General features: G+C 39.6%; 2 protein-coding genes across 3 annotated transcripts in view; both read left to right on the top strand.

Annotated features, from left to right (window-relative positions):
- The first annotated feature begins 128 nt into the window (after positions 1–128).
- RAB22A (RAB22A, member RAS oncogene family) lies at positions 129–21,240 on the top strand. The gene is made up of 7 exons (XM_040609511.1): positions 129–241; positions 2,121–2,200; positions 6,111–6,192; positions 10,346–10,417; positions 10,537–10,643; positions 12,444–12,553; positions 14,119–21,240. The coding sequence occupies exons 1-7, from the start codon at positions 206–208 to the stop codon at positions 14,214–14,216; spliced, it is 585 nt and encodes a 194-aa protein (XP_040465445.1). The 5' UTR covers positions 129–205; the 3' UTR covers positions 14,217–21,240.
- A 3,772-nt stretch (positions 21,241–25,012) lies between these two features.
- The window catches only part of VAPB (VAMP associated protein B and C), a 39,852-nt gene continuing 38,428 nt past the window's right edge, over positions 25,013–26,436 (top strand). For both annotated transcript variants that reach the window (XR_005830014.1, XM_040609475.1), the window contains exon 1: positions 25,013–25,296. Coding sequence is in view for 1 of the 2 variants with exons in the window: in XM_040609475.1 (XP_040465409.1) it covers positions 25,239–25,296 (58 nt within the window). In the remaining variant the exon portion in view is untranslated. The remainder of the gene's footprint in view (positions 25,297–26,436) is intronic.

Genomic DNA, 26,436 nt, shown 5'->3' with positions numbered 1-26,436 from the left:
GGGGGGTGCAGTCAGGTGATCTGGCGGGCCGACCAAGATGGCGTCGCGTCCGCGGAGCCTGAGGAGGAAGGTTTACTGGTAACCACGGCGTAGGGGAGGCGGGGGGCTGTCCCCGCAGGCCTCGGGTGAACGCGTGCCTCGGGAAGGGCTATGATCGTACTGGGCTGCGTCTCAGGCGCTCGTTAAAGCCGCAGTCTGCCCGGCCATGGCTCTGAGGGAGCTGAAAGTTTGCCTTCTGGGGGTAAGTTCTTTGCGGCCGGCTCTCCACGGGGCCCCAGCGCGGGCCGGGGGCGGCGGGAGGAAGGGAGGGAGACCACTGAGGGGCTGGCTTGAAAAGCTTTCGCTGGTGGCAGAGAGCTTCGGCGTGAGCCCCAGAGGGGCTGCAAACTCGGGGGTCTTCTCCCCGGAGAAGGGTGGGCCTCGCCCCGCGAGAGCTGCTAGCGCGCCCGGCTGCCTGGCCGCGTCCTCCTGAGGAGAGCGGGCGGCCTGAGGGGCCTTCCCCTCCGCGGCGGGGAGGCGTTCGCTGAGGGAAACTAGCCCTCCTTCTTCTCCCATGTTTTCCTTTAAAAAAAGAAAGGAGAGGAAGCATGAACGTCCAACGTATGCATCCCTCTTCCTTGCAAGCTGGTTGGGGCTTGGAGTTCACAAAATAAATAAATAAATAAAAGCACCTGGAATCAAACTCGTGGGAGAGAGGGAGGGGCCTGAACTTTTTTTTTTTTGATGCAACATATGTGGGATTTGAAAGTGCCCTAAATGTCACAGGTGGTGGAGGGAGAAGATACCAAGCAACCTGACGTCAAAATTTAAAAAAATGAAGGCTTGTAAAGCTGTGTCTTGGCACGGTTTGGTCGGAGGGCCTCACTGGATAACCTTGGGTTGAACAGGTGGAGACAACTCCTGTTACTACAACTACAACAATTTAGATATTTCAACAATTTTCTAAATCCTGTGTTGTACGGAGTACAACTGGCAGAATTGTGTTCTGCTTCTAAGTGCCCCCATTGCCCTTCAGAGGGAATAATTACGTGTTTCTGTGCTCTTTGTGTGATGAAGGTATTTCTGTCACATAAGGAGAGTAAGCATCCAGGAAAACTGGTCCTTGAACTCCCAGAACCAGGAACTGCATCAGTGTTTCTCTTAGAAAGACTTGCTCTGCTTATTGAGACTGCAAATGTTGTGAAATACAGAACTGAGATAATAATACACTTTTCTGTGAGAGGAAGACAGCTTGAAAAGATAAACACAAGCATATGTTCTGTACCCAGATTTACTACAATGTTCAGAAGGTTCAAGAAGATGTATGAATGGCATAAAACTTCATTTTCAATGAAGCAGTTCCTCAGGTTGTGGTTTTGCCCTTAAAATTTTAAGGACTGTAAAGCAAAAAATTTGTCTTCACCTGTCTTAATTAAATAACCATTTAAAATGGCCAGCTGCTGTGGAAAACAGAACTGCTAATAGCTTATTGAGTTATTTCACTCCTAAATATGCGTTCTATATTTTATTTTTTTTTAAACTATGGAGTTGGTGCGAATACAAATATGACATAATTTTTGTGTTACATTTCCTTTTTTACCATTTGTAGCTCTGTAGAGTTGCATTAGAAACATGTTTCAGGTGTGTCACAAGAAATCTCAAGTCTTTCATTAAGCAGGGTGGGACAGCATTAGTCAGAGGTTGAAATGCATGTGTCACGCTTGTATAATTTAATGTGCTTAATCGGCTTGCAAAGATGGAGTACCATACTCGGTTGCTGTATATTTTACTAAAAGTGGTAGATGGTCTTTCCTTGCTCCTGTACAAATGCAATTTCTGCATGGTTTTGGAAAAAAAGAAAATGTTTGTATAATTAATGATAAGCATGAATGCAGATTTTTATAGTCATTCATATAAACATCTTAAGCTACAGGTTTTTTAAACAAAATTGTTATCGGAAACCTTTTATTTTTTTATTAAATTAATATAATACCTGAAGTATTTATTTCAGTATCTAACTTCTGTAAAAATCTCTGAGGAACATGTTATTCATGCACAGTGTATTGCAAAATTTGAGGACAAAAGAATCATCTGTTTATAGTAACTAATGTGTCTCTCAACTCTTTCTGTTCTTTTTTCAGGACACTGGTGTAGGCAAATCAAGCATCGTGTGGAGATTTGTAGAAGATAGCTTTGATCCCAATATCAACCCAACAATAGGGTAAGAAACTAAAGTAAAGGTGACTTATTCAAGAATAAAACCAAATTACATGAATATATATTTGTACCTCCTGAATAGATCACTTGAGGTTTCTCCATGTGTGGCAGCTCAATATGGTAATAAACATAACTGCAGCCTTAATTAGCTTGTGAGTTACTTTAGGAAATATAGGAGTGCACTCCTGTAGTTTGCATTTTTTTTGTGTAAGATCTGGTCCTATTTTGTATATTGTTAATCTAAGCTAACAACGTCCTGGTAGGAGTCTTGGGTTATTAATAAATTGCACTGTAGATGCTTCTGTTAAAATAACATTTTTTTCTCACGCACTACTCTTAAATTTCCAAGTTGTTATGCAACTACATGATTTTTCTTTTAAGAGTCAAGTACAATAACAAGTCTCCTAGATTTTTGAGTGTAGTTAACATACTAATTCAGCTTGTAGCTCCCTTCGTTAATTAGTTCTAACGTTATACATCTATATGCAATACACACACAAGTAGCTGATGAAATTGTTAATGCAATTGGTCTCACAGGTAAGGATATTGGAAAGTTGAGCCTCAGAGTAGCAATGTTACCAAGCTCAAATCTTCAAATGGATAAAAGGGCAAGCATCAGGAATTCTTGGAGTGGTTGGATCTTTTTATTTCTTTTTCTGTCTTTTTTGTTTTGCAAGTGTCTTATGGGCTGCTTTGCTCAGAAACAATTCTTTACTTACAGGACATGACTTCACTTGGTGCTGAGAAGTGTGAGTGGGGGTGTCAGTGCAACTTCCTGTCTCAGGTGTCATACCGGGCTCTACTACAGCTTTGACCAAAAGAGATCCTGCTGATAAAGATCAGCTGTGACTCATCCTGTCCTAAAAAATGTGGTTTCCATGATATGTCTCTTCCCCCCTTCTTTTTTTCAGAGTACATACTGGTACTGAAGTATAAGATATGCTGTCAGAAGTACGCTTTTGTTTAAATTTCCCTGTAAACAAAAGTAGCCTTTGGAAAGAACAACATCAAATCTTGTCTTCCTTCCAAAAGTTAGTTTCTCTTATCTGGTAGTCTTCTGACTGTGCAGTGTGTGGGTTGATTTCTTTTTTTTCTTTTTACTCCTCCCTCCAACATAGCATCTATCTGAAGGCAGAAACCCAAAGAGATCACATCCATGTCTTCCCAGGGGAATGTCTGTCACAGATACTATATAGTCAGGTGCTGTTAGAAGATGCTAGCCATTCTGGTAGTGAGACTAATGTGTAGAATAAAATTTGTTTCATGGGCCTAATGACAGTACTGGGACACTTTACTGGTATACGAGTATACTTTCTTGAAGTGACAGCCTAAAAAAATCTATTTTTTCACAGTCTTTAACAAAATCATTCATTAGTCTGAGGACCTGGTATCTTGGTAGTTTGCTATAGTAGTTTAAATGAATCAAAACTTCCCAAATGCGGGGATTGTATGAATCTCCAGTAAGATACAGTCCCACAATTTTAAACAAACTCATTTTGAAACTTTTTCTACATCTTGTTTTTATTTCCTAATTGAGACTAGGAGGTGGGAAGAACAAAGCAAGGATTAGAGAGTTTTGAGCATCTTACAAAACTAAAGATGAGAATGTTCATACGTTTACTCCTGGGTTTGAGTTAATGAGATACAATTTTGTTTCCTGTCCTGTTCCCATTCCTCTTAGCAATCTGAGCTATCATACTTTGTTGTCATGAATGTTCATCATTCAGGTTCAAATATGGGCAGATGTAGAAACCCTGTCTTGGAACTTCTGTCCTCAGGATGCTGAGGACACATTCTGCTTTGCCTGACCAGCACGTATCTCTAGGTACTGTAGAATATCTAGTCTTTCATCACAGCATCAAAAAGGAGTTACGAATGAGTATAAAACTATTTTCAGGTGCATCTTGTTCATATAGTTCTATTACTTACTTGGCTGGGAAAAGCAGCTAGAAAATTTAGTAGGGATAATGCCTGTTTTCTTACTAGAAGATGTCGAACATAGCTCTAGTTTGGAGACTTTCGTTGACCCAAAAGTGGTTTGTCTTTGAGCTCTTTGGTGGGTTTTGGGTTGGGTTTTTTTTTGGTTTTTTTATGTAATGGACATCTTTTACAATGAAAGCTTCTACTTTCAAAGAATTTGAAGAAGCATTTAACCTCTGTTGTCAGCTACCATCTGGGATGTTTAGTTGTGATGTGAAATAGAACAACACAGCTGTTCAGTTCAAGTTGACTTACAGGAATGTCTTGGTTTATAGAACCAAGTAAGATAATTTTCACCGGGAATCTGTGATTTAGGAAATTGTTTCCATATCGGCCAGAGAATTCAGAATTGATGCTTAATTTGCAGCAGTGTTAAGGAAGTGGAAGTCTTTGTTGTGCTTTACAACAGAAACTCCTATCAGTTTATTTTCTGTTACTCATTGCTAAAATACATCATCTAGTTAACTGTGTTGAAATGCATTGCAGTTGGACTCTTTCTTTTTAGGGATGTTGCAACCTTATGTTTGGCTTCTTAAAAGTAATCAGCTTTGGAGATGGGCATACTATTTGGCAAATCGTCTGAGCTTAAGGAATGGGGAGAAGGTTACCTCCTAACAGTTCAAAGCATTGTGTGATTGCTCCCTTTCCTTTTTTAAAATGTAGATAGCTGGTTTTTGTCCTCCTATAATGTTGAAATGTGTCCAAAGACTCCAGTTATATTAACTGCAGAAGTGTCATGGGCATTGTGAAAGTCTATGCCTTGGTGGTACTTAAGATCCAAGATGAACTGAAGTTGAATCTTGGACTCAGGTATTTAATGTTGTTGATCATGCTGAAAGACTCTTGCTTTCTGATTCTGAATCTACAGCAAGCTTTAGTGTACTGTAAGAAGCTTCAATACAGGCCACCTCTAGGATCCTATCCTGAATCCTGTCCAAAACTGACAGTAGAACAAGTTTGGAAGTCTGTAGTACTTTCAACTGACGGGGACTAAGCATACAAAAGATATTCAAGATCGTAACATACAATGTCATATGCTTAAAATAATGATGGCACCTATAGTTCCTCTTCTACAAGGATTTGAATTCACTGTGGGGCTTTTCTAGTAAAAAATGTGCCTACACATAATAGATACAGCAAAAAACTCCCTCTTGCCGATTAGGTCTCTGGATTCCTGTTCCTTGTGGGAAGTACACTGATTCATGAAAGAAGATAAAATAAAGCACAAAAGTATTTTTGTAATGTTTTGCAATATTTTAGTGTGAAACATCTAAAGTTGGGGGCAGGGGAGGCAGTTGGAGCATAGGAAGAAAGTTTATCTTCTAGAAGTGCAAGAACGTCTGCAGACTGAAATGTGTAATGACAGGTAGGATTTGGGAGCTGTACAGGCAACAAACAAAAAGTTACTCATTGATTTCTATGTCTTCTTAATACCTACCAATAGTGATAACAATCTCCCATATTTTATTCCCAAGTATGGGCTTTACTGCTTTTATCTGAATGTTAGTACAGGGATAGAAAAAGCTGATACAAAAGGAGAGGATTTGATCTCTTCCCTTCCGGAAGTTTCCAATATACACTTGAATGATTTGGTGTGATGATTCCTCCATTTAGGAAGAATGTTGTTAAAAAGGCTGACATTCTTGATTATTTTTGGTCATACATCCTTTTATTAAAAGCTTATCAACAATAAAAGCTTATAATTTGCATTAGTGTTACTTCTGTTTTGATAGTTGAATTTCATCCTCTGAAAGGAAATTTCATCCTCTGAGATCTTTTACCTTGTAAATTTCAGCCTTTATGCATGAAAATCTTCATTATTTCTGTGTGTGTGTAAAACGCTTTTATTGGAATGTAAACCATTTTAAAAGTTCTTAGTAGTAGTGTTCTAAGAATGTATATTCTGAAAAGCATAAGCTGTAATGTTTTTCCAGAGCTTCATTTATGACCAAGACTGTACAGTACCAAAATGAGCTGCATAAATTCCTAATTTGGGATACAGCTGGACAGGAGCGGGTAAGTAGAATCAATATCTGTGGTGATAGTTTTGGCTAGAGTTCGTGCTGCTTTTCAACCTTGTCCTTGAAAGTCACAGTGTGATCTGGTTTTACCAACATGTATTAGAATGTTTGTTTCTATGCAGGTTTCTATCAAGATATGGGTGCTGTAAATATGTTTTTATTATCATAGTTAAAGTACAAAGTTAAGGATGATTACCCAAGAAGAGGAGCTTATAAAACAAAAGACTGGGTTTAGATGCGTTGAAAGGGAGTGCCATTTCAAAAGAAAACAAGGTCGGGGAGGGGGAAGCCCCCAGCTGTCTCTAGTACTATTTCTACTTGAGTTTTAAATGTTCAACTGCAGTATTTACATCCAGTGCAACTGGCAACATGAGAATCAAAGTTAAATGAATAATCGTATTTCATAGTACAAGTAAGGCCCTGACTATGGAAAAATAGACAACGGCTAATACATTCTGTTAGCTTCAGTGTTACAATTATTAATGTGAGTAGGATGTGGGTTTAGGCTTTCAAAAGCAGCATTTGAAGCAGTGTTATGGGTGTTAACTGATCTTTAATTATTTTGTAAAGTTTTACTTCTCAAATCTGGTAGTGTTAGTCATGTCAAGAAATCTTTGAAATCTAAATTTTAATTTGGTAGTCTGGGGTTTTGTTCTCTGCAGCATGCATGGTTCTGAGGGGAGGTAACAAAAGCTTTCAAGAAAATTATTAGTAAAATGAAATCACAATTTGCATGATTTTTACTTAGAATTTAAAAGGAAAGCTTTGCTAGTTAACTTGCTTGTTTATGGATGGCTAGTAACAGTTGTAGAAATTACAGCAGCTGTATTAACAGTGCTTATTCTTGCAGTTTCTTGACTGTTAACTACTGGTAGCTGTCAGTTATTCATGATGAGTTTATTTAGGATGTGAGTTAACTGTAACAAAGGTAGACACCAGAGCTGTCCCCAGTAAGGGTCAGATTGATCAGGTTGGTTTATTACTTCAGGATAATGACTGGCAAAGGCAACTGTACTATTTGTCAGGATTGGCTCGAGAAACAAAGAGCCCAAGGAAAAAAAAACAATCCCCTAACCCCCCCCCAAAAAAACACCAATCAACAAAACCAAAGAACAAAACAAAACAAAAAAAAAAAAACTAAACAAAAAATCCCCAAACCTTTGAAAAGGCTCAGTCATCCCTCTTGAGGGTCACTTGACTTTTTGGACTCCTGGTGGAACTGACTTGCTAGCTTTTCAGCTTGAGAACAGCCTTGATGGCTAGAAGGTAATTTGAGTATTTGTATTGCATTTCAGTGTTCTAGATTTTGAGTGACAATTTATTTCCTTCCAGCAGCAACATATAAAGCAATCTTACATTGTCAGGGATGTGTCCCAGTGATATGTCAAATAGAATCCATGTTATCGGAAATATCAGAGTCCTTCCATTACTAGCAGTCAGTCAGCATTTGTTGTAAATAGTTTGTCTTAAGTGAACATCCTAGTCTATTCTGAAATGTTAATGCTGGAATATGAGTCTTCTGAGAGGTAGAGTATGAATTTTAAGAGATTGGTACTCTTAAATGGAAAGTTTTATAAACATACATGCTGCAGTTTGGCAGGAAACGTCCATTACACGTTAGCATTCCATGCTCTTCACTTCAGCTGTGTTTGCAAGCAATGGCAGAACACTGTAATTTGGATTCAGAACACTATACGATCTGAGGAAGCATCTCTGTACATGACTAGCATGTTCCTTGTCGTCCTGTTTTTGGACTTTGAGGGATACCTCTTTAATTTTCTCCCATAAAGTTACGTGGTATCTTTATTGAAATTGAAAAAGGAAAAATGTCTTACCTGGGCTCTGATCCAGGAGCTGTGATACCTGTGAAGCTTATGTTCCACACCTGAGAGAAGTCACTGTGAGGCTCCAACATATCCAAGGAAACCAGTGAAATGGAAACAAGGCTATTTACTTTGAAATGATGCCAGTATCTTCATAGATATTTTTTTTTTTTCCTCCAAAGCAGAACACCACTGTCACTTACTGCTAGTCACAAATGGTCTGCATACCTACCTGCCTTGCCCTGAAATCTGTGGCACAATTTTTTGGTCATGCAACTCATCTGACAATGAGTTATGAAAGGGATCCCCTCCATGGTGGGTGAACACCAAACAATGTCCACGTTTCAAATACCAAAAACATCCACACCATTCTTGGAACTTAAAATGTCTCTGCTGAGCTATGATGTGTAATGCACAGAATTGATAGTCCTGGCTTCTTGAGGAGCATTTGCTATTTTCCACCTCCAAAGCCCAGCAGTGAATAGTTCTGCACTACACTGGGCAATCCACTTGATCTAAATGGCTTCGGGGAGTGGCTGGCTAGTTTTGTTCTGAAAGTGGAACCCTGCACTAATTCATTTCACAACAGCTCATTTCCCTACACACCCCCCCCACATCACACAACCCCCTTTCGTCAGTACACTGAGTAAAGTTGATAGGAGATTACTTATAGCAATTGGGATTTTGTCTTCTTAACAATTTTGAGTTTCTCTGGATAATTACATTATGTCATCTTAATTCTGCCAAAACACAAATTGGAGGCTGGAGGGCAAGCTGAAGTCTTTGAAAAAATAGCAAAAGGAAAATTCAGTGTTTCTGGTAACATCTGCTTTGTTACTGTATTTTATCTGCTGACTGCTCTTAGGTGGAAAAAAGTATCTAAGTGTTAGCAGGCAGGAAATGAGAGTAATACAAAATCAGCAAGTGAAAGTTGGTTTATTCCCAATGTAAATAGTCAAATAATCAAAAAGCCAGGTTGCAACCAGTCCAAGTGGTGGTTTACCAAATATGTTTCCCTTTACATTTTAGTACTTAGGAGGAAGAGAGGGATTATGTCCCATCATGAACTGAATGCCTGCCCATGTTTCCCTTTCCCACTATTAAATATTTTTATATTCTGACCTTTGTGTTCAAAATCCTGTTTTCAAAACAGAATTTGAGAGCCAAATGTAGATGGTCTGGAATTCTGCTTTATAGCAAGATTTTTATGATTTTATAATATTGCTCACAGTTGAACTGTTCTAAGCAAAAGGAAATTGGTGTTTTATTAGAACCAAATAAGCCTTTGTGAAAAACTTTATTCTAGTCATGATTTTCATGCTGACTAATAAGATGCACAAAAGCTTTAAATCACATATGCTGACATTGAAGCAGTACATGCAGTTTACTCTGCGCTTTGACTGAGAGTTTTGGTTCCTAGATTAGTTGTCTCGTTGTTTTTAAATCAACAGAATGTCTCACTTTTTAAGAATGCTTGACTGACTGATATTTTTGATGCAACTTAATTGTGTACTGTCACTTTTTTCAGTCCTGGATTCGTAACACTCTGCCCATGCAAAGGTACAGGTCTGGTTTATACCCTGGGTTATTAACCCACTATCAACCAAATATGCCTGCTGTCGATTTAATTCTGAAGATTAGAATAAAATTACTGTAGCCTTTTACTATCTAACGTGTTCCTTAAAGCTGTTTGCAACAGGTCACATAGTTGAGGGCTTTTGCAGTTTTTAATTTTAAACATGCTTCTAACTTCTGAGGCAAAAAATGTAAGAGAAATCCCTAAAACTGTTAGATTATGAAGAAACCAACATTTCTAGCTTTTAAGAGTGCCATGATGGATCCATGGGGCTAGAGGTTGACACCAGCTTCTGAACGTTTCAGATCAGCAGTAGTATATGCTAGTTTTCTTGGAAGTATTTTTTTTGTCCAAAAGCTTGAGTGTCTTAGAGGAAGAAGTGAGTTCGGTTGCAACTAGTTTTGGTGTTTAAAGTTTAGCATATATCCTGTGGGTTTGTGTCTATGTATAATCTACAGTCTTTTAAATCAGAGATTTTAATCTAGTCAAAATGGGGTCAAGTTTGGCTTCCTACTTTTTGCAGCAGGTATGTTGCTGATCCCTAAACTATTTATTGATTGGCCTTTGTAAAACAATACTTTCATGGATGTTTATGTACTCTACTGCACAGCCTGTCTGTAACTGAAAAAAAAAGTTTTCTGGTAATGTGAATTTTAAAGCTAGTTTTCACTTTATTTGATAATAATAATATGGAAATTATGGAGCTCAGTGGAGGATCAGATTCATTATGTATGGTGTCTGTCTTTCAGTTTCGTGCTTTAGCCCCCATGTATTACAGAGGGTCAGCGGCAGCCATTATAGTGTATGACATCACAAAAGAGGTAAGAAATTTGATCTTGACCCAGAATTACAGTTTCTAGGGTGTTTTTTTTGTCACAGGCCAGTTCTGACTCTTAATTCCTTCTGTGTTTTTTCTTTTTTTTTTTTTCTTCACCTTCAGGAAACTTTCTCAACATTAAAGAACTGGGTTAAAGAGCTTCGACAGCATGGACCTCCAAATATTGTTGTAGCTATTGCAGGAAATAAGTGTGATCTTAATGATGTAAGGTAAATAATCATTGGCAGGTTGGAGATTTTCACTTAAGCTCATAGTACTAAATATTTTAAGATTTCAGAGCAGGTGAAAGGTATAAAGCAATTTAAACTGTCTTGCACTAGCATTGTATTTTCACAAGTGGTCTGAGCTGTTTCGACTGTCAGAAGATTTGGGAGTCTGCCCTTGGACAGTCTTGCCCACTTCCTCCCCTGTGCTGGTGTGAGTATGTGCGTGATTGGGCAGTAAATCAGACTGTAAAATGGATTCAGATTAAAACTAACCATTTAGAAAAAGGAAAACTGATCCAAGTGTATTTATTTTTCTCACACCATGGACACAGAGGGGAGATAGCCGGTTTGGGAATGAGCAGTTTACAGGGAGACAGGATTACCTTTTCTGGTGGCAGTGCTAAGTTACACAAGCCCGAACTGCCTGTGAAACTACAGTGTAATACAAGATGTTTACCTCACTTTATAAGAAGTATTCCTGTCAGTCTGTAGCACCTCATTTTGGTAGGAAAAACAAGAAGACTGTTGGAAAGCATTGTGTAGGTTTTTCTGACTTGCTTTTTCAGGTGCCTTCATTCCCTGCTTAAATATTGGGGTAGAATTGGCTGTGGCTGAAATAGTTGCAGGGAGCAGGGAAAATTCCTGAGAAACTTTATGAACATAAGGCATGTACTAAAAACAAAAGAAGCACTTTTTGATTGATGTCCTGGTTAAACCAAAATTCAGAAAGGTGTGTGCAAACTTCTTGGTTTTTGATTTCATTGGAAAAGGCACCACAGCTGGTGTCTTAGGGATGGTTATGTATTTAAAGGACCACTACAAAGTTGGCTCTTAGTATAGTTGTACAAATTTTTAATATATAGCAGTTATCTAGTGAGCTCTAATAACTTGTTAGAAGTAGCACATCTCTTGAAGGAAATACGGCATAAAGTTACAAAGTTACGGCATAGAGGACAAATATAAAGTATGCAGTACTAAGTTTCAATGCTTGTTTCTTGGTGCTTAGTGGTATCATAAATTATGTAAACATTACTGTTCAAGCTAATGAGCAAAATTCCTTGTACTTTATAGTCAGAGGCAATATTTGAGTCACTGATCGAAGTCTGTGCTTTTGATATCCTAAAGTCTCTTGTTACTGCAAGTAGCCTATGTTTTTTTAGAAATTGTATGTAAATTGATACAAGTATAGTCCGGTCCTCTCTCCACCTATGATGTTTGGATTTTTCATGTTGTTTAAGGAAACAAACTTAATTATCAACTTAACTACTTAGAGATGCAGAGTAACTTTTTCACTTCTCAGCTCTGCTGTGTGCTCAGTCTAAATATGTTCCTGTTTATAGCTATGTCGCCATGCTTCATGTAATGTATAAGGTATACTAATGATCTGTGCAGCGATGTGAGATACTTGGCTTTGTAAACAGCTGGATTAGTGCAACTAATGCTTTAGAATCTTCTCAGTACATCTAAAACTGCTGTGTGTGTGAAGAATAAAGCACCCTATAATGATTGACTGCAGACCTATGCTTAGAGCACTCAAGAAACAAACTCCACACTAATGTTGTCAGATAGATTAAAGCCTTGTTTAGTTTATTTGTGCTTCAGTGATGCTCATACTTCAAGGCAGGGAGGCAGCATAGAGTAAAGAATGAGCATCAATCTCAGGATGAGGGAGCACTGTGATGCCAAAAAGTAAAATAAAAATACTCATTTAATAAGACACTTAAAAGCTTAACCTATCCCTTAAGATTTTGAATAATAGGATATTTTTGCATTCACAGTTTTTTCTTTGCTTTGTTTTTCCAGAGAAGTCATGGAAAAAGATGCTAAAGACTATGCAGATTCCATTCATGCAATATTTGTAGAGACAAGTGCGAAAAATGCAATAAACATTAATGAACTCTTTATAGAAATTAGTAAGTATTTAAACAGTTACTGTGCTTCCTTCTGAAAGAAGTTCAAGTAGAGATTTGATTACTGTATTATTTTTTTGTGCTATTAAGGTGAGACTATACCGACTTGAATTTGTTAAATTGGACATGAATACAAACTGCAAAACAAGCTATATAAAATTTTAGTCATCTAATGACCTCTTAATATTCCTTCTAGAGATTTTAAGCTTACTGTGATGCTGTTGGATAAATAGCAAGCAAATGACTCATTTCAGAAGTCGGTGTCATCTTACTGTATTTGTTATTGAGTGTTGCAGTTGGTACTTCCAAGGTTATGGAAGGGGAAGGAAATGGCATGAGGAAGATCCAAACTTTATACAGCTGAGAAAAAGAATGAAGTCTAAAACAGTCTATTTCCAAAAATACAACAAATCATAAATGCAAGATTGCTGCATGGGAAACAGCAACTATTGTGTGTAGATTTTTTTTTCCACAAGTATTTTTGTGATACCCTGGGTGTTTGCTTTTTTTTAATTAAATTGCAAATCTTTTCTGTCTCATTCGTGGCAGGAATGAAAATGACAATTTTTTCTGTGAATGAAAAGCAGACAGTATTCCAAAGTGAATTCCATGCAGTATTATTTACAGGATATGTTCAGGCAGCAGCACCAATGTGCAGGTTATGTCAGCCTCTTTGTGAAAAGGGGACAAATGGCAATCCATTCCTCTTGTGTGTATGTGCACTGCGCTTGAGTTTTGGAAAGCTACAGAAATGTTAGACTTGAGAAAAAGATATTCAGCTGCTTATAAGGACCCTATATTGAAGCTTATGTTAGATGTGCTGTAGATCAGCTTCCTGATTTACTGACTTAATAGTTGCTCTCTGAAGTTGATCTTGAATAAGCTGTGGGGGGACAAAAATCATAAATCCTCCTCAGAAAAGAATACCTGACTAGGAATAGTCAATTTAAAAGTCTGATTAGATGACTAAAGCAGCTATCTTTACAAGCACTTATGTGCTAAGCCTGATGCAGGTGATCTGCTGTGGAAATAAAGGTCAAGATGGTAGTTCTCAGTGAAGATATTCCAGATGGCATTCTGCAGAGTATATTCTCTGAGTGCTTTTATAGTTTAGCTCTCCAAGTCTAGATTAGCCTGAAGCGTAAATGCTGCAAAATTAGCTTAAAACTGCCTCTAGTTGTCTTTTGTGTAACCATACCTCTTACAGACATGGTATAGACCAGGGGTCCTCATACTAGGGCCTGCGGGCCAGATACAGCCCCCCAGGGTCCTCAGTTTGGGCCCCTGTATTTACAGAACCCCCTGCCCCCCCGCCGGGGGTTGGGGGGGAAACCAAGCAGCCACAGATGGCTGCCTGCCACTTCATCTGCGCACCAGCCCCCTGTTTAAAAAGTTTGAGGACCCCTGGTATAGACTGTTAACTGCTGTTCGTCTGTTATGCGAGGGTGTCATCACTAATGACGTATAACCAATTGAAGATGCATTTTTGTATACAAAGCATACACTGAATGCTTAGAATTAGTTCCAAGTATAATGTTTACCATATTTTTTTTTCTGCCCTCTTGCAGGTCGCAGAATTCCGTCAACTGACACCAACCCCCTGTCTAGTGGTAAGGGCTTCAAACTTAGAAGACAGCCATCAGTGACAAAGCGCAGCTGCTGTTGACTGATCCCTTAGCAAATCAAACTTGTTTATACAGTAGGTGGTCTTGGAAGTTAATAGTTCACGTTGGGTTTATATTATCAGTCTTAGATCTTTATCTGCCGGTGTTCATACAGCCAAGGTCCCACAAAAATGGACTGGTTCATCTGACATCTGTACACTCGCAGAAGAGACTGCAATTGTAATGTCAGCCTGTTTACTTAGAAAAAGTGTAGTATCTCTTGCATTCAAAGGGAATCCATCATCACTTTTTTGGCCTTGCTTGACAGGAAGGTGACTATATGGATGGTAGAACTGAAATGTTTAATAGTTTTGTAATCAAGAGTTTTGGGGTTTTTTTTTTGTAAAAAAAGGGAAATGAGCACTTTGTGGGACTTAAGGGTGGGAGGAGTCTGGAAGTAAGATGTCATTTCTTCCTTTTCTTCAGTGAGCCTTATTTTAAATTTCATTGTAGCTAATCCAAAGTATGATAGGACAGTTGATGTGAGGTGGCTACAGAATAAGCAACTGAAGACAAATAATAGGCAAATCAGTCCATCCAGTCCCCAAATCCCATTTGCACTTTTTATTTAAAGATGATATGCGCTGGGGGTGGGGACACAAGCAACAGATTTTAAATCACAGACAATCTTTTTTTCATGCTGACTTTAATCACTTTAAGGCAAACTGATATGCTTATAGGCATCTTTTTGTTCCTACAAGTATTTTAATACTGAGATGTTGGTTGAAGAAAACTTAGTTGTAGTTCTGACTAAGTGGTTACTGACTAGAAACAGTTGATGTAAACAGGTGATGCCAGTGGTTCTGATAAGACCTAAAAGTTTTTGGGGAAAGCTTTTAATTGCTTGGCATATGTAAAGTGTTCATATTATATTTATGAGAGCAGTGTTTAAAGTACTATAAATTATGTAAAAACAGTAAAAAATAATGCAATCTTATACACTCCTTCCGTTCCACACCTGTGGATATACTTGGGGGGAATCTCCATCAGGTTGTGGGGTTTTTTTCCTGTATTGTAGGTACTGTCACTGTGAGTTCATCCAGAGGCAGGCTGCAATTCTTTCTCTTTCAATAACATTTGCAAGGGCCAATAGAGAATGCTGTTGGTGCAGCATGAGGACTGTCTGTTAAACAAGTTTTCATCTGTGGTCCACCGGGTCTTTCCTGTCTTGGGCACAAAAATACAAATAGGAAGTAACCTTAAGACATGGTAATGTAGATCATTACCTCTTGGTTCCTGGGCTTTTTCATCTCTGAGGGTTTTTAGCAGATCAGTGTTTAGCTTATTCTGTATTGCGTTTAGTACGCTTTCAATTAAGCTATAGGTTGACCATACCCATTTGTGCTATCTTATTTATTTTTACTTTTTTGTTTCCTACCAGCACTAGTGAGAGACTTTATACTTTTGAAGAAAAAGAGCTTAATAGACTTCAGTATATATTAAAATGTTGTTCAGCTTTAGTATCAAAATGAGGTCACATTGATGATGCTTATTCTTTCTTTGTAATCTGGTTTTCTATCATCTCAAGTATTTTCTCTGAAGGAAAGGTAGAAAAGTTTGTAAGAAATGAAAGGACAGATTAGGTTGTATTAGTGAAAATTGTTGTAGAGCTATTCTGGAGCAAAACAGGTGAACTATAACAGTGAGATTTTGGATGGGTCAGTATGTGTTAATGAAATTTGGTGACTACATTTTTATCACACCTTTTACTTACCCTGCATTGTCAGTTATGCCGCCTTTCCCGCAGTTGTACAGGCGACGTGCTTATAAAGAGCCCAAGTAGTACATCATCAAATGAAGGCTTTTTGAAGCCCCTTTGAAACATTGGTCCTTAAGAAGACATCTAATAGTAGAGACAGATTTGTGTTTGGTGTTCAGCCTGATGTATAATATATTTTTTTATCTATCACTCAAAGCAAATAACTTATGAACAGAAAACTTACGCACTCCTCCAAAATGCTTAATGGAAATACAGCCAATAAAGAAAGAACAGAGTAAACTTGCTCTTGGGCATATTTTGAATTAAAAAAAATGCAGGTTGGCAATTAAATATAGAACTTTCACAGTGGCGATCATTGAAATCCCTAATTTCTTCGAAATAGTGCAATTCTTACTCCTGCCAAATTTTTTAAAAACTAAATTGTGTGGGTATCTAATTCAACTGATTTTTAAAGCATTTTGTGTTCACAGTGCTTCAGAAGTCTATTCTATGCTAAGATACTGGGCACTGTAGTATCTTAACTGTGATACAGAAACTACTGCTTTTATTAAAGTTGGTTAGTAATAAATCTGGAAATTCTTCAACTGAGAAAGATCATAGTAGGAGAAGGAAAATCTCAGATATCAGGAATATCTTTCATGTAGATTAGTAGGAAAAAGGAATGTCAGACTTTCTAAATTATTGTTATTGCCTGTTAGCATGTGGTGAAAATGGAGTTTAAATCTGTTTTTCAGTGAGATAATAAAAATGGTTTAATAGTATTTATCCAACATTCATTGAAAAGAAAACATTGGACTCCAGGCAAGGCTGAGAGCTAGGATAGTATTGAGGTGGTTGTAGTTCTCTTCAGGCAGGGGAGAGATACATATATCCTAGCAAATCTTTATGAATGGCTTTCTGATCTTTCTTCACTTATTTGCTATACACCAAAATTAGACTTTAAAAACAAACAAAAAAAAAAACCCACACCAAAACTTTATAAAAAAGCAGCAACAATCTGGCCCTTCTCAAATGTAGCTGAGTCTTAGTGCCTCAAACTCCTTATAGTTTGTTAACCAGTCTGAGTGGAATGCCAGCATGCTTCATGTCCTTTTTTTCAGTTCTGGTCTTGAATTACTGCAGTTAATGAAAACATGGAAACAGCCAGTGTTTCAGATTGTCCAAACTGCAAACACTGAAGTGAGGCTGCTTTTTAACCTGTGCCTATTTAAAATAACACTGTTGATGGCAAGTTCTTTTGAGCCAAGGTAACTGTTTATTGATCACTTGGACCTAGCTGAAAGCTCGAATGCAATCTTCCCTGGATGAGATGCACATGTTCATTGTTCGACTTTTGTTGGAGAAAAATTGTTTCTTCTGTATTAATTTGATAGGCCATCTGCTTTCATCTTGCACTAGGCTTGCTGGAATTGGTTATTTTTTGTTCTAACGTAGCTTCTCTATTTGGAGATGCATTGGCCTTTGTTTGGAGTGCTGATTATCAGCCATTCCAGCTAAATTTTTAATAACTTTTCTGTTAAGAAATTGTTGGAAAAGCTGAGGACTGAAGTTTCATTCCACTAATGCTTTTCTGTTAAATGAATAGAGCTCGTCATAGAGACCAGGCTTTCAGATACTCTTGGAGGGAATTAATTGTTGCACAACAAGTTTGGAAGGGTAAAGTATCATGTACATAAAAATATAACAAGGCACATATCGCATTCATTGATCCCGAACATTTTTTAACTGGCAAAATACAACTACTTTAACTTCTAAATGCCACCAGTTCTTTCCCATGAAAGTTACAGATTTGTAGAAAAATGACATTTGATAAATGCTTAGTTCTTAAGCTTTGGAGCAACTTAAATGTGCTCCCCGAGTTTTGGAGGATGTCTTCCTCTGATCCTCTAAATTACAGCAGTCTCTTAGCTGACTTGCCAGGCTCTTAATCTGTGCTCTAGGTAGTTTTGTAGTATATACATGCTGGTGTACTAAATGCCTAAGTAGGTAAAATCTGGAAGCTTGTTTCATAACAGAAGCATCTAGTGGTCAAACTACTGAAAATTGTTATAGGTGCTTTGAAAAATTCTAAGATAATTCTAACAACTTTTGCCATTGCCAGGAAGGTAAAGACTTTGTTTACATTATTAGATACTTGTTGAAACAAGCCAAATCATTGCACTTCAAATCCCTACTGACATGAGTGAGACCCTTTCTTTAAGTGTTACAGGATCAGACAGTTAATAGTTTAGAGGGGCATTTGTTGGTGTACACAATACCAATTTAATGCTACCAGCCTGCTAAAGAGAGATTATTTACATGCTTGGGAAGAGAGTAAGAAGAGAGCAGACTGCCTGCTTATTGATTTGGAAGTCTAATCCTTTAACCTGGTTGATAGATACGGCATTCATTGGGAGCTGTTTGCATTCATGGTAAAAGCTTCATTTTAGTGACAAAAAAAAAAAATCAGGCTGAATATCTTGAATGGTTTAAAAGCTGGCCTCAACGAGATTTTTGTTAGACTGTTGATGTTAAATTATTCCTTAACATTACTGTTAATTTCCAGTATAACATATTGAGTATTAGTTGGAAAAGGAAGCTTTAGCAGTGATGTTTGAATGCGTTTCTTGTGAAACAGTCTTTAGTGTTTATTAAGGATGGTGTCTATTTGTAGTGTGCTATGTCAGCAATCTGCAAAGACTATCTTGGGAATTGATTTACAGGACAGAAGCTGTCTGAATGGTGTAGCTAGTCACCCTGTAGCAAACCTCACTTACAAGCAGCAATAGCTACATAAAGTAAAAAAAAAAAATCATCTCAAATGTGAGGAGAACCTGAATAATTGAGACTTCAACTTCTACACTGCCTATTCATTTTCTAAAAAGCTTCATATATTTCTCTTTAAACCTCTAAAAAGAGAGGCTGGTGTGATCATGGATAAGGGAGGACAAACTTTCTTTTTTAGCAGGAAGCTGTTTTACAGTGACCTGAGACTTGTTTGTATGCCACAAGTCAGTTCTTTGAAGCAGGAGAATTGTGTGCATGGAATTAAGCTTCTAAAAGATCTGCACAAAATTCTCTAAAGAAAACTGTTAAAATCTTATGTTCAGATTACATTCCTAGTAATAGATCACAGCCCTAGTAATGGTAGGTGACAGAAGCTTTATTGAAGTAAAATGTTGGTGTGAATTACCAATCTAAGATAGAAATACGGGTTCTAGTATAAGAAAAGTCACGTCAGTTGTCCTTTCGAGAGTCATATGGTTCCAACTTGTCAAAAGAAGTATGCTTGAAACTACAACTTTGTTTCTCATGCAAGTATTCAGGTGCCAAAACATATTTCCCTAAAATTATTAGGCCTTCTGACACCAGTGATTGTTTCTGAAAAATTCCTTCTGATATTTTTGAGGTCTTGGAAGTTTGAATGCAAATCTTTTCTTGGTCAGCTAGAATCAAAAATGCATGGCTTGGAAAAAATCAAACTTTATCCATAAAGTGACTCGGATAACAAATCTCTCAAGGGATATAAGACTATCCTGAAACCCAAGAATACTGATGGGCTTAGTCTCTGACATATCAAAATGATCCTAGGGTCAGCTTTTTCCTCCTTCCCCCACCCATTTCCCCCCCACCCAACCCTGAATTTTTAACATAGTGTTGTCAGGGTGTACATGCTATAAACAGCTCTTTAAAAATACTTAAAAAATTCTAGTGGCTTAGAGTTATTCGGTGCTTCCTATTTTACATGGAAAATCAAGGCAGTAGGATGATCTGTCCCCCTAAAAATTGGGACAGCATTTGCTGAACTGCTCTCATTCTAGGATAAAGAATTCTTAGAAGAGACAATTTTGCTGTTCCCTTTACATCATCCTGCAAGCTGGGGTTCTTAGATTTTTACTTAAACACTAACAGTGAGTTTTATTCAAATATGTTTTCACATATGTATTATTGAACAAACCAACTGCTACTTCTCTTTTAAATGTTGAAGGATACAGACCACTCATTTTGTCATGGTCATCTGTGTGAGTGTGATACTCCATCCAGCTGTCGCACTTGGATATGCTGTAACTCTGACACCTAGGTAGATTCACTGCTACTATCTTGTCTGGCTTTTACTCATGTTACACTATGTATTTCCTATTAAATCCATTATGTTTTTATGATAATTTGTTCTTTGTTTCCTTATGGGATTTAGCCAAGAATATGTGGTGTCTTTTTTTTCTCAAAGGTTCTGGAAGTGTCTGTCACAGTGGCAAATATTTGTAAACAAAATGGTAATTCATTGAGTACAGCCTTACTGTTATAAAAACGTAGCAGCTGAGACTTACACCACTACTTTATTATACCACAAAAGGAAGGCTAAAAGCACATTCACCTGGGGAAGTAAATTACTGTAAGGCTGTAGTAACACAATGTAAACTCTACTCTCTTTTAACTTCCTTTTTTTGTACTTTCTGTTTCTGAATATTTTGTATCCAACATTGAAATTGTGACAGTGAATTGATTTAAGACACAGAAATGGATCGCGTTTCTGTAGGTGTAAGACACTTAAGACCTCCTGGCAATCTTACCCTCATACCCCCCTCCTGCCAGCACAATGAAGAAAAAAAAGAAATCATTCTGAAGGCTTCTTCTAAACAAGAAACATTGCATTTGTGTAGTCAGGGCACGAAAGTAACCTGATATGCATATAGCCCTTGCAGTGTAATAAATGTTTGCCTGTAAAATTAAGCATGAAGGTTAACCTTTGTATCAGCAATTCTTGTCCCTCTTAAGAATGTTCTGCCTTTTTCATTATAGGATTGGGTTAACCTGTTACAAGGGTTGAGAGGTCTGTGCCTTCTTATTATAGTATCTCTTACTAAAACAAACTTAAGCCGCTCAAAGTTACAGAGCATTTGCAGCACTGTAAACTGCACAAATTTACAACCATTGCTTCACTGCATGAAATGTAGTCAGATTACTAGTGATGAAATATTGTAGTGATGAATTCCCAAGCTTATGAATGTTTTGAGATATTTTTTTTTTCATCTTCTCTTGGGCTGGTCCTGAGAGTGTGTACAGGTTTGTCTGTATTGTTGGTTTGTAGATGCTAATGAGGAAAACCAGGCTTTTGTTCTCTCCTTTTTGTTTGAATTGTTACACTCCCATATAGTGCATAGAATGCAAATAAAGAAATGTTGATTTGGCATAATGTAAACAGCCTTTTCAGCCTAAGCATTCATAATAAACTTTTATAGTGTAATAACATGCTAAATCACTACCAGTCTGATGTATTGTGGAAAAAAAAGGTGTAAACATTTTATTAATAAAAAGCTTTGTTTATATATGTGCTGGGTTTGTTTATAAACACTTCCAAAATTCTCAACATCTTAAACAGTCTCTGTAGCAGTAGAATTATAGAAGGGGAATGTAAGCAATCCCATGGCAGAAATTAATCTAAGTGATGATTTGAATAGCTGTTTTCCAAAAAGTGCTGACTGCTAGTCATTCTGAAACTGAACCTTTTCCCTGGTTTATGTATACACAGACAAAGGCAGAAGACGAACTTGTACAAAGGCGGGATAGGGAAAAGCAGCAGAGAGAATGCAGCTTTTGTGCAATGCTTCCTTTCTTTGCAGCATGATGTCTGAGAAACTGCAGGCCACACACAGTCTTGTAAACCAGCGCAAGGCCTGACAAATTCTACCAGGGTGAGGTTATTGAATATATTGCTTTTACTTTAGACTGCATGAAATGTGAAATTCTTGACTGCTTAGGCCAATTTCCTGTCAATCAAAACTGTAAAGTGCTTTTAATATCTGTATAGTGTTGTGGAGGCCTGTCATGCTGGGAAGGGATCCTTTCTTATTTGTTAATACAGCCAGCTGATTGGTAGCTTGCTTTTCTTTACACCACTGCTTTGGTGTTGTGTAGAGTGCGAAAACATGGAGTTGGCTACCATTACCTGACTTGTCTTATCTGATGCTTAAAAGATGTAGTTTTCTTGTTTCAATGTGTGGAGCAAGACTAACGTGTTCAGTTAATGGCAGCCTTCGAAAGCATCAATAAAAAAAAGTCCTGTCTGACACTCTTTCACCTGACAGTGTTGGATACAGGTTTCTACTAAGCAACTGGTTGTAGTTCATGTGCAGGGAATGGATACTGTCATCTTTTTAAGAGACCTGGAGTAACTGAAATTTATCGTTCAGTACCTGCTGTTTTTAAGTTAACCTCTTAAATGTGAGTAAACTGCTTTTGAAGAATGTCAAATATATTTATGTAAGGGGGTATGAATGTGCATCAGAGCAAGTGTAAGGGTAAACACAAGGAATGTACTAGAAAAGAGGAAAACACATTTACATGTGTTTGCACAGGGAATCTAGATAACTAAATGCGGACTACCTAATTTGCATGCACACAATATGAGAGAATGTTTTACCTGGATCAAGTCTTCTATAGCTTTTAAGGTAAAAGTTTTGCAACAGATGAAACTTATCTTTAAAATTGTTCCAGTACAAAGTTTTCAGGTGCTTTTCAGCATTTCCCGGTAGTGTTCATCCTATTTTCTCCTGTTAATCAAAACCCCACCTGGGCAACAAGTTGCCATCTAGTCTTGTCATGGCTAAATTGGTAATACAGTGAGGGTTGTTTTGTGTAATTGGTAAGGATGTATTGCAGGTGGCTTTCATGCATGCCCATTTCAATGAACCTGATCTGCACAATGTTAAATGTACACACATTATTTGTAACAAAAGCCTAACAACCTACATTAATTAGACTTCATGAATTTTCAACTGAAGAGTAAACAATGCTATGCTTTATAAAAACTTCAGCCTGGATGAAAACATGGGCAAGTCCTTCAAATACAAGCAGGTAAGTTCAAAGTCACCAGTTGTGGTAAGATGATACAACTTGGCAAACCCTTTAAGATGTGAATCATCATACGCTTAAGGGGTGTTCTTTGTACTTTCAGGAAAAGGAGAACTCTGAAAGATCTGGGCAGCAACATTGAACAGTTGTTTACTTTAGGGGTTTTTATTATGTATGACTATGTTGTATAAAGTTTCCTCTGTCTTATTCCTCACCGTTAGTTTCCAATTAACTTGCAGATATGTATAAAGCTCGTCTTTTCTGACTTGGAATGCCTAGCTCAGTGAGAGAATCCATTCGTAAAAATAAATCCTGAGATTAGGTGAAAGAAAATAACCTTTCTGGAACATTGGCCAAAGAAAGCTCCACTCCAAATTGTAAGAACTCAAATTCTCTCCTGATTTGAGATCTAGTAAAATGTTATGACATAATCTGTAGCTTATACTATGAATTAAACCCCCACAAGTAGCAAAAATAAGCCAAGAACATCATAGGCTCCAAATCTAAGCAAGCAAAGTAGAATAACGGGGACCTGGAAAAGAAAAAGCACACCTTCATGACATTGTGACCATGTTTCCTCCAACAAAGAAGGAATTTAAGGAGGAACAGCAGTACATTTGAGTGTGTTGCCATGTATTGCCGAAGGTTTTAAAAACTGGTCCTGATGTGTTGGTTAGAAGGAGTTAGCAGGTTTCACTTGCTTTAATGCAAAACCAAGAGTTATACTAAACATATAAATGGGTTTGACTTGTTTGGGCATGGAATGAAAGCAGTCTCAGAACAAGACATAAAAAATGAGATTGGAGGCGGTTAAGCAGATGCGCTGAAAACCAGGGATTATCATGGACAAGAGCAGCTGAAGTGTTGAGATGTGGTATAAATACTGCAGATGTGCTTAGAGCATTGAATTTCCACATCCCCTTTAGTGGTGTTAATTTTAACATACATCAGTCATTTGCCACTGCTTTTATTGCCAGAAATGAAAACAACCCTTTTGTTGCCAATTCCAGATCTTTTTAGCTACCTTATGTGTGTTTGGCAATTATGAAGTAAATTTTTTATCACATTCATGATACAAAGAACTTGTGTGAGGTGCACTGCATTGCACAGATGGCACTGGTGTGCTAAAATGAATTCTCGCAATGTTTTGCTATCACCATGTTTTTATTGACCTCTTACTCCTTAGCTGATTAGGACTTACTCAGCATAACTCTGCCTTGGCTTGCTGTTCTTTGGAAGCTGATTCACGTCAATACAATTGCTTTTTACCTGTGCAAATGGCATCTCTTCCCAATGTACTGTATATATTAAGTCTAGTTGTCTAATGAATACTTTTTGGTATATGTAGATGACCAGTTTTTAAGACCGATATGTTTCTGTTGGTAACATCAGCATCCTAAACTGCTTTGTTGTTACACCACCACCACCGACTCTGACAGGTTACAAGGATGATTTATACATTCTTAGGGACTCTTTAGAATGTTTAAAACAACCTGAGAATAGGGGAAGGGGAAAAAAACAATATGCTGCTGTTGTAACTACACTGGCCTAAGGCTACCAATAAAGCAGTGCTTTGTATTAGAAGTACTTCGTATTAGACCAAACTGTAAATTCTAAAAATATTTTAAGTCATGCTAGTTGGAGTAAAAACAAAACAAGAAAAACCTAAAGACAAAAAAAAAAAACAACAACAAACACCCCAAAACTTTGACTACAGTTTAATTAAGAAAGGTTGTATGCGTGTCTTAAAATCACTGAAATTACCTGAAATCCTGGTTTTATTTTTTAAAAAGTTAGGTCTTTCCTGTAGCCTGGTATGGGCTGCTGGGACTGTCCGGGAGCTAGAACGTTCCTTCCCCGCCGCGGGCCGAAATGCTGCATTTATTGCCAGTAGTGATTTTCTGTGGTGACTGGACCTCATTAATATTAATGAGATCTCTTTCTCGCTCATGAGGTTACAGGTGCAGGGAGAAGCTTCGGAGCCGGCCGAGCACCCTACCAAGGAGGCAGCCGGCCCGCGGCCCGGCACCTACCGGCAGCCAGTGCGGGGCGCGGCGCGCCGGGAGCCGAGGGGTGGCCGGGCCGGGCCGGCCCCCTCACCGCGGCGGGAGGCGGGCGGCGGTGCCGGCGGCAGACGTCAGCCGCAGCCTCTCTCTGGGCCCGCCGTGCTGCATCACCCCGCCCCCGGCCCGCCTCCCGCCCTCTCCCCGCGGCCGTGCCCGGGCAGCGTGCGCGCCGGGAGCCGCCGAGCCGCCGCCCGCACCCCGAGGCCCGCCCCCCTCCGCCGCCCGCAGCGCTTCTCCCTTCGCCGCTCCGGGGCCGCTCGGCGGGGGCCGGATAGAGCAGCCGGGCGCGCCCACCCCCGGCGCCTGCCCGCCCGCCTTCCCTCCTCCCCTCCCTCCCCCCTTCCTTCCCCTCCCTCCCCGTCCCTTCCTCTCTCCGCCTGGTGCCGCCACCGCCGAGGAGGAGGAACATGGCGAAAGCGGAGCAGGTCCTCAGCCTCGAACCGCAGCACGAGCTCAAATTCAAAGGTACGAGGCGGCCGTCGCCGCCCCCCGCCGCCTCCCCGCGCTAGGCCGGCGGCCGCTCGCAGGCCCCGCTCCAGCGGCAGCCATTTTCCGGGGGCCGGGGCTAAAATGACCAGCCGCTAAAATGTCCTTCAGCGCCGCGGCCGCCGCCGCCCCCCGCCCTGCCGGGGCTCCCCCGCCTGCCGCGGGGCGAGGAGGCCCCCCCCCAGCCCCCTAAGGCTGCCGCGGGGGTCTCCGCCGGGCCTGCCTCTGCCGCGGCTGCGCCACCCGCCCCCACCCGCGCCGCGGGCGGCTGCTGCAGGGCCGAGGGCGGCCTGAGGGGAGGGGGGTGGGGGGCGTCCGGGCCGCCGCCTTCTGCGGCCAGCAGCGGGTCAGCGCGCCCCGGGCAGGCGCGTTCCCCCGCGGGGTGCGGGCCGAGGGCTGCGGACAGCGCCCTGAGCCCCGCGGGGCCTCCCGGGCGGGAGGGGGGGTATCCCAGGCGGCGGGAGCGGCCCTCGGCCTCCGCGGAGGTGCGGTGGCAGGGGAGGAGGTGCGGACGCTCGGCGGTGCCGAGACCCCGGCCCTGCGGCGGGGGCTGCCGAGCCCTCCCCGCGCTGTCAGGCCGGGCGTGAGGTGCGGGAGGTTCGGCCGGGCCCGGGCGGAAGGCGCAGGGCCGCCGGCCAGCGCTTCCTGCCTTTCTCCTGTTATTATAATTTGACAAGCTATCTAGATAAATCAATCGTGAATACGCTGGGTGCGCGAAAATCCGTCCGTTCTTTAAATAAAAATCTTGAATGGGTTTGAATTTTCGCTAGCATTGGAATTCTTGTCGTGTAGCCTGACAGCACTAATGTAATACAATATTCTGGGATTACAAATAAGCATTCAGCAAGTTTATTTATGCTGCTAGAGTCAGAGGTGCTTTATAGCTTCATTTGAATATCTGGCAAATACACATTTAAAAAAAAAAAAACAACCAAACAAACCAGATTTCTTTACTGGCTTCTAGTAAAAATAATACTTACAGAAGCTCTTATGTACCTTTTCAAATGTAGGGGAAGTCTTTATGTGTTTTTATTAGTAAATATATTGGCAGTAGTAATATAAAGTGGAGTTATCAAAGCCATGGTAATAAACACTGGGTGGAATGAATATATCTTTGTT

Source organism: Falco naumanni, chromosome 10 (genome assembly GCF_017639655.2).
Source record: "Falco naumanni isolate bFalNau1 chromosome 10, bFalNau1.pat, whole genome shotgun sequence".
In the NCBI taxonomy this organism is placed as follows: domain Eukaryota; kingdom Metazoa; phylum Chordata; class Aves; order Falconiformes; family Falconidae; genus Falco; species Falco naumanni.
Note: the sequence above shows the minus strand (reverse complement) of the source record. Positions and strands in the feature narration are given on the sequence as shown.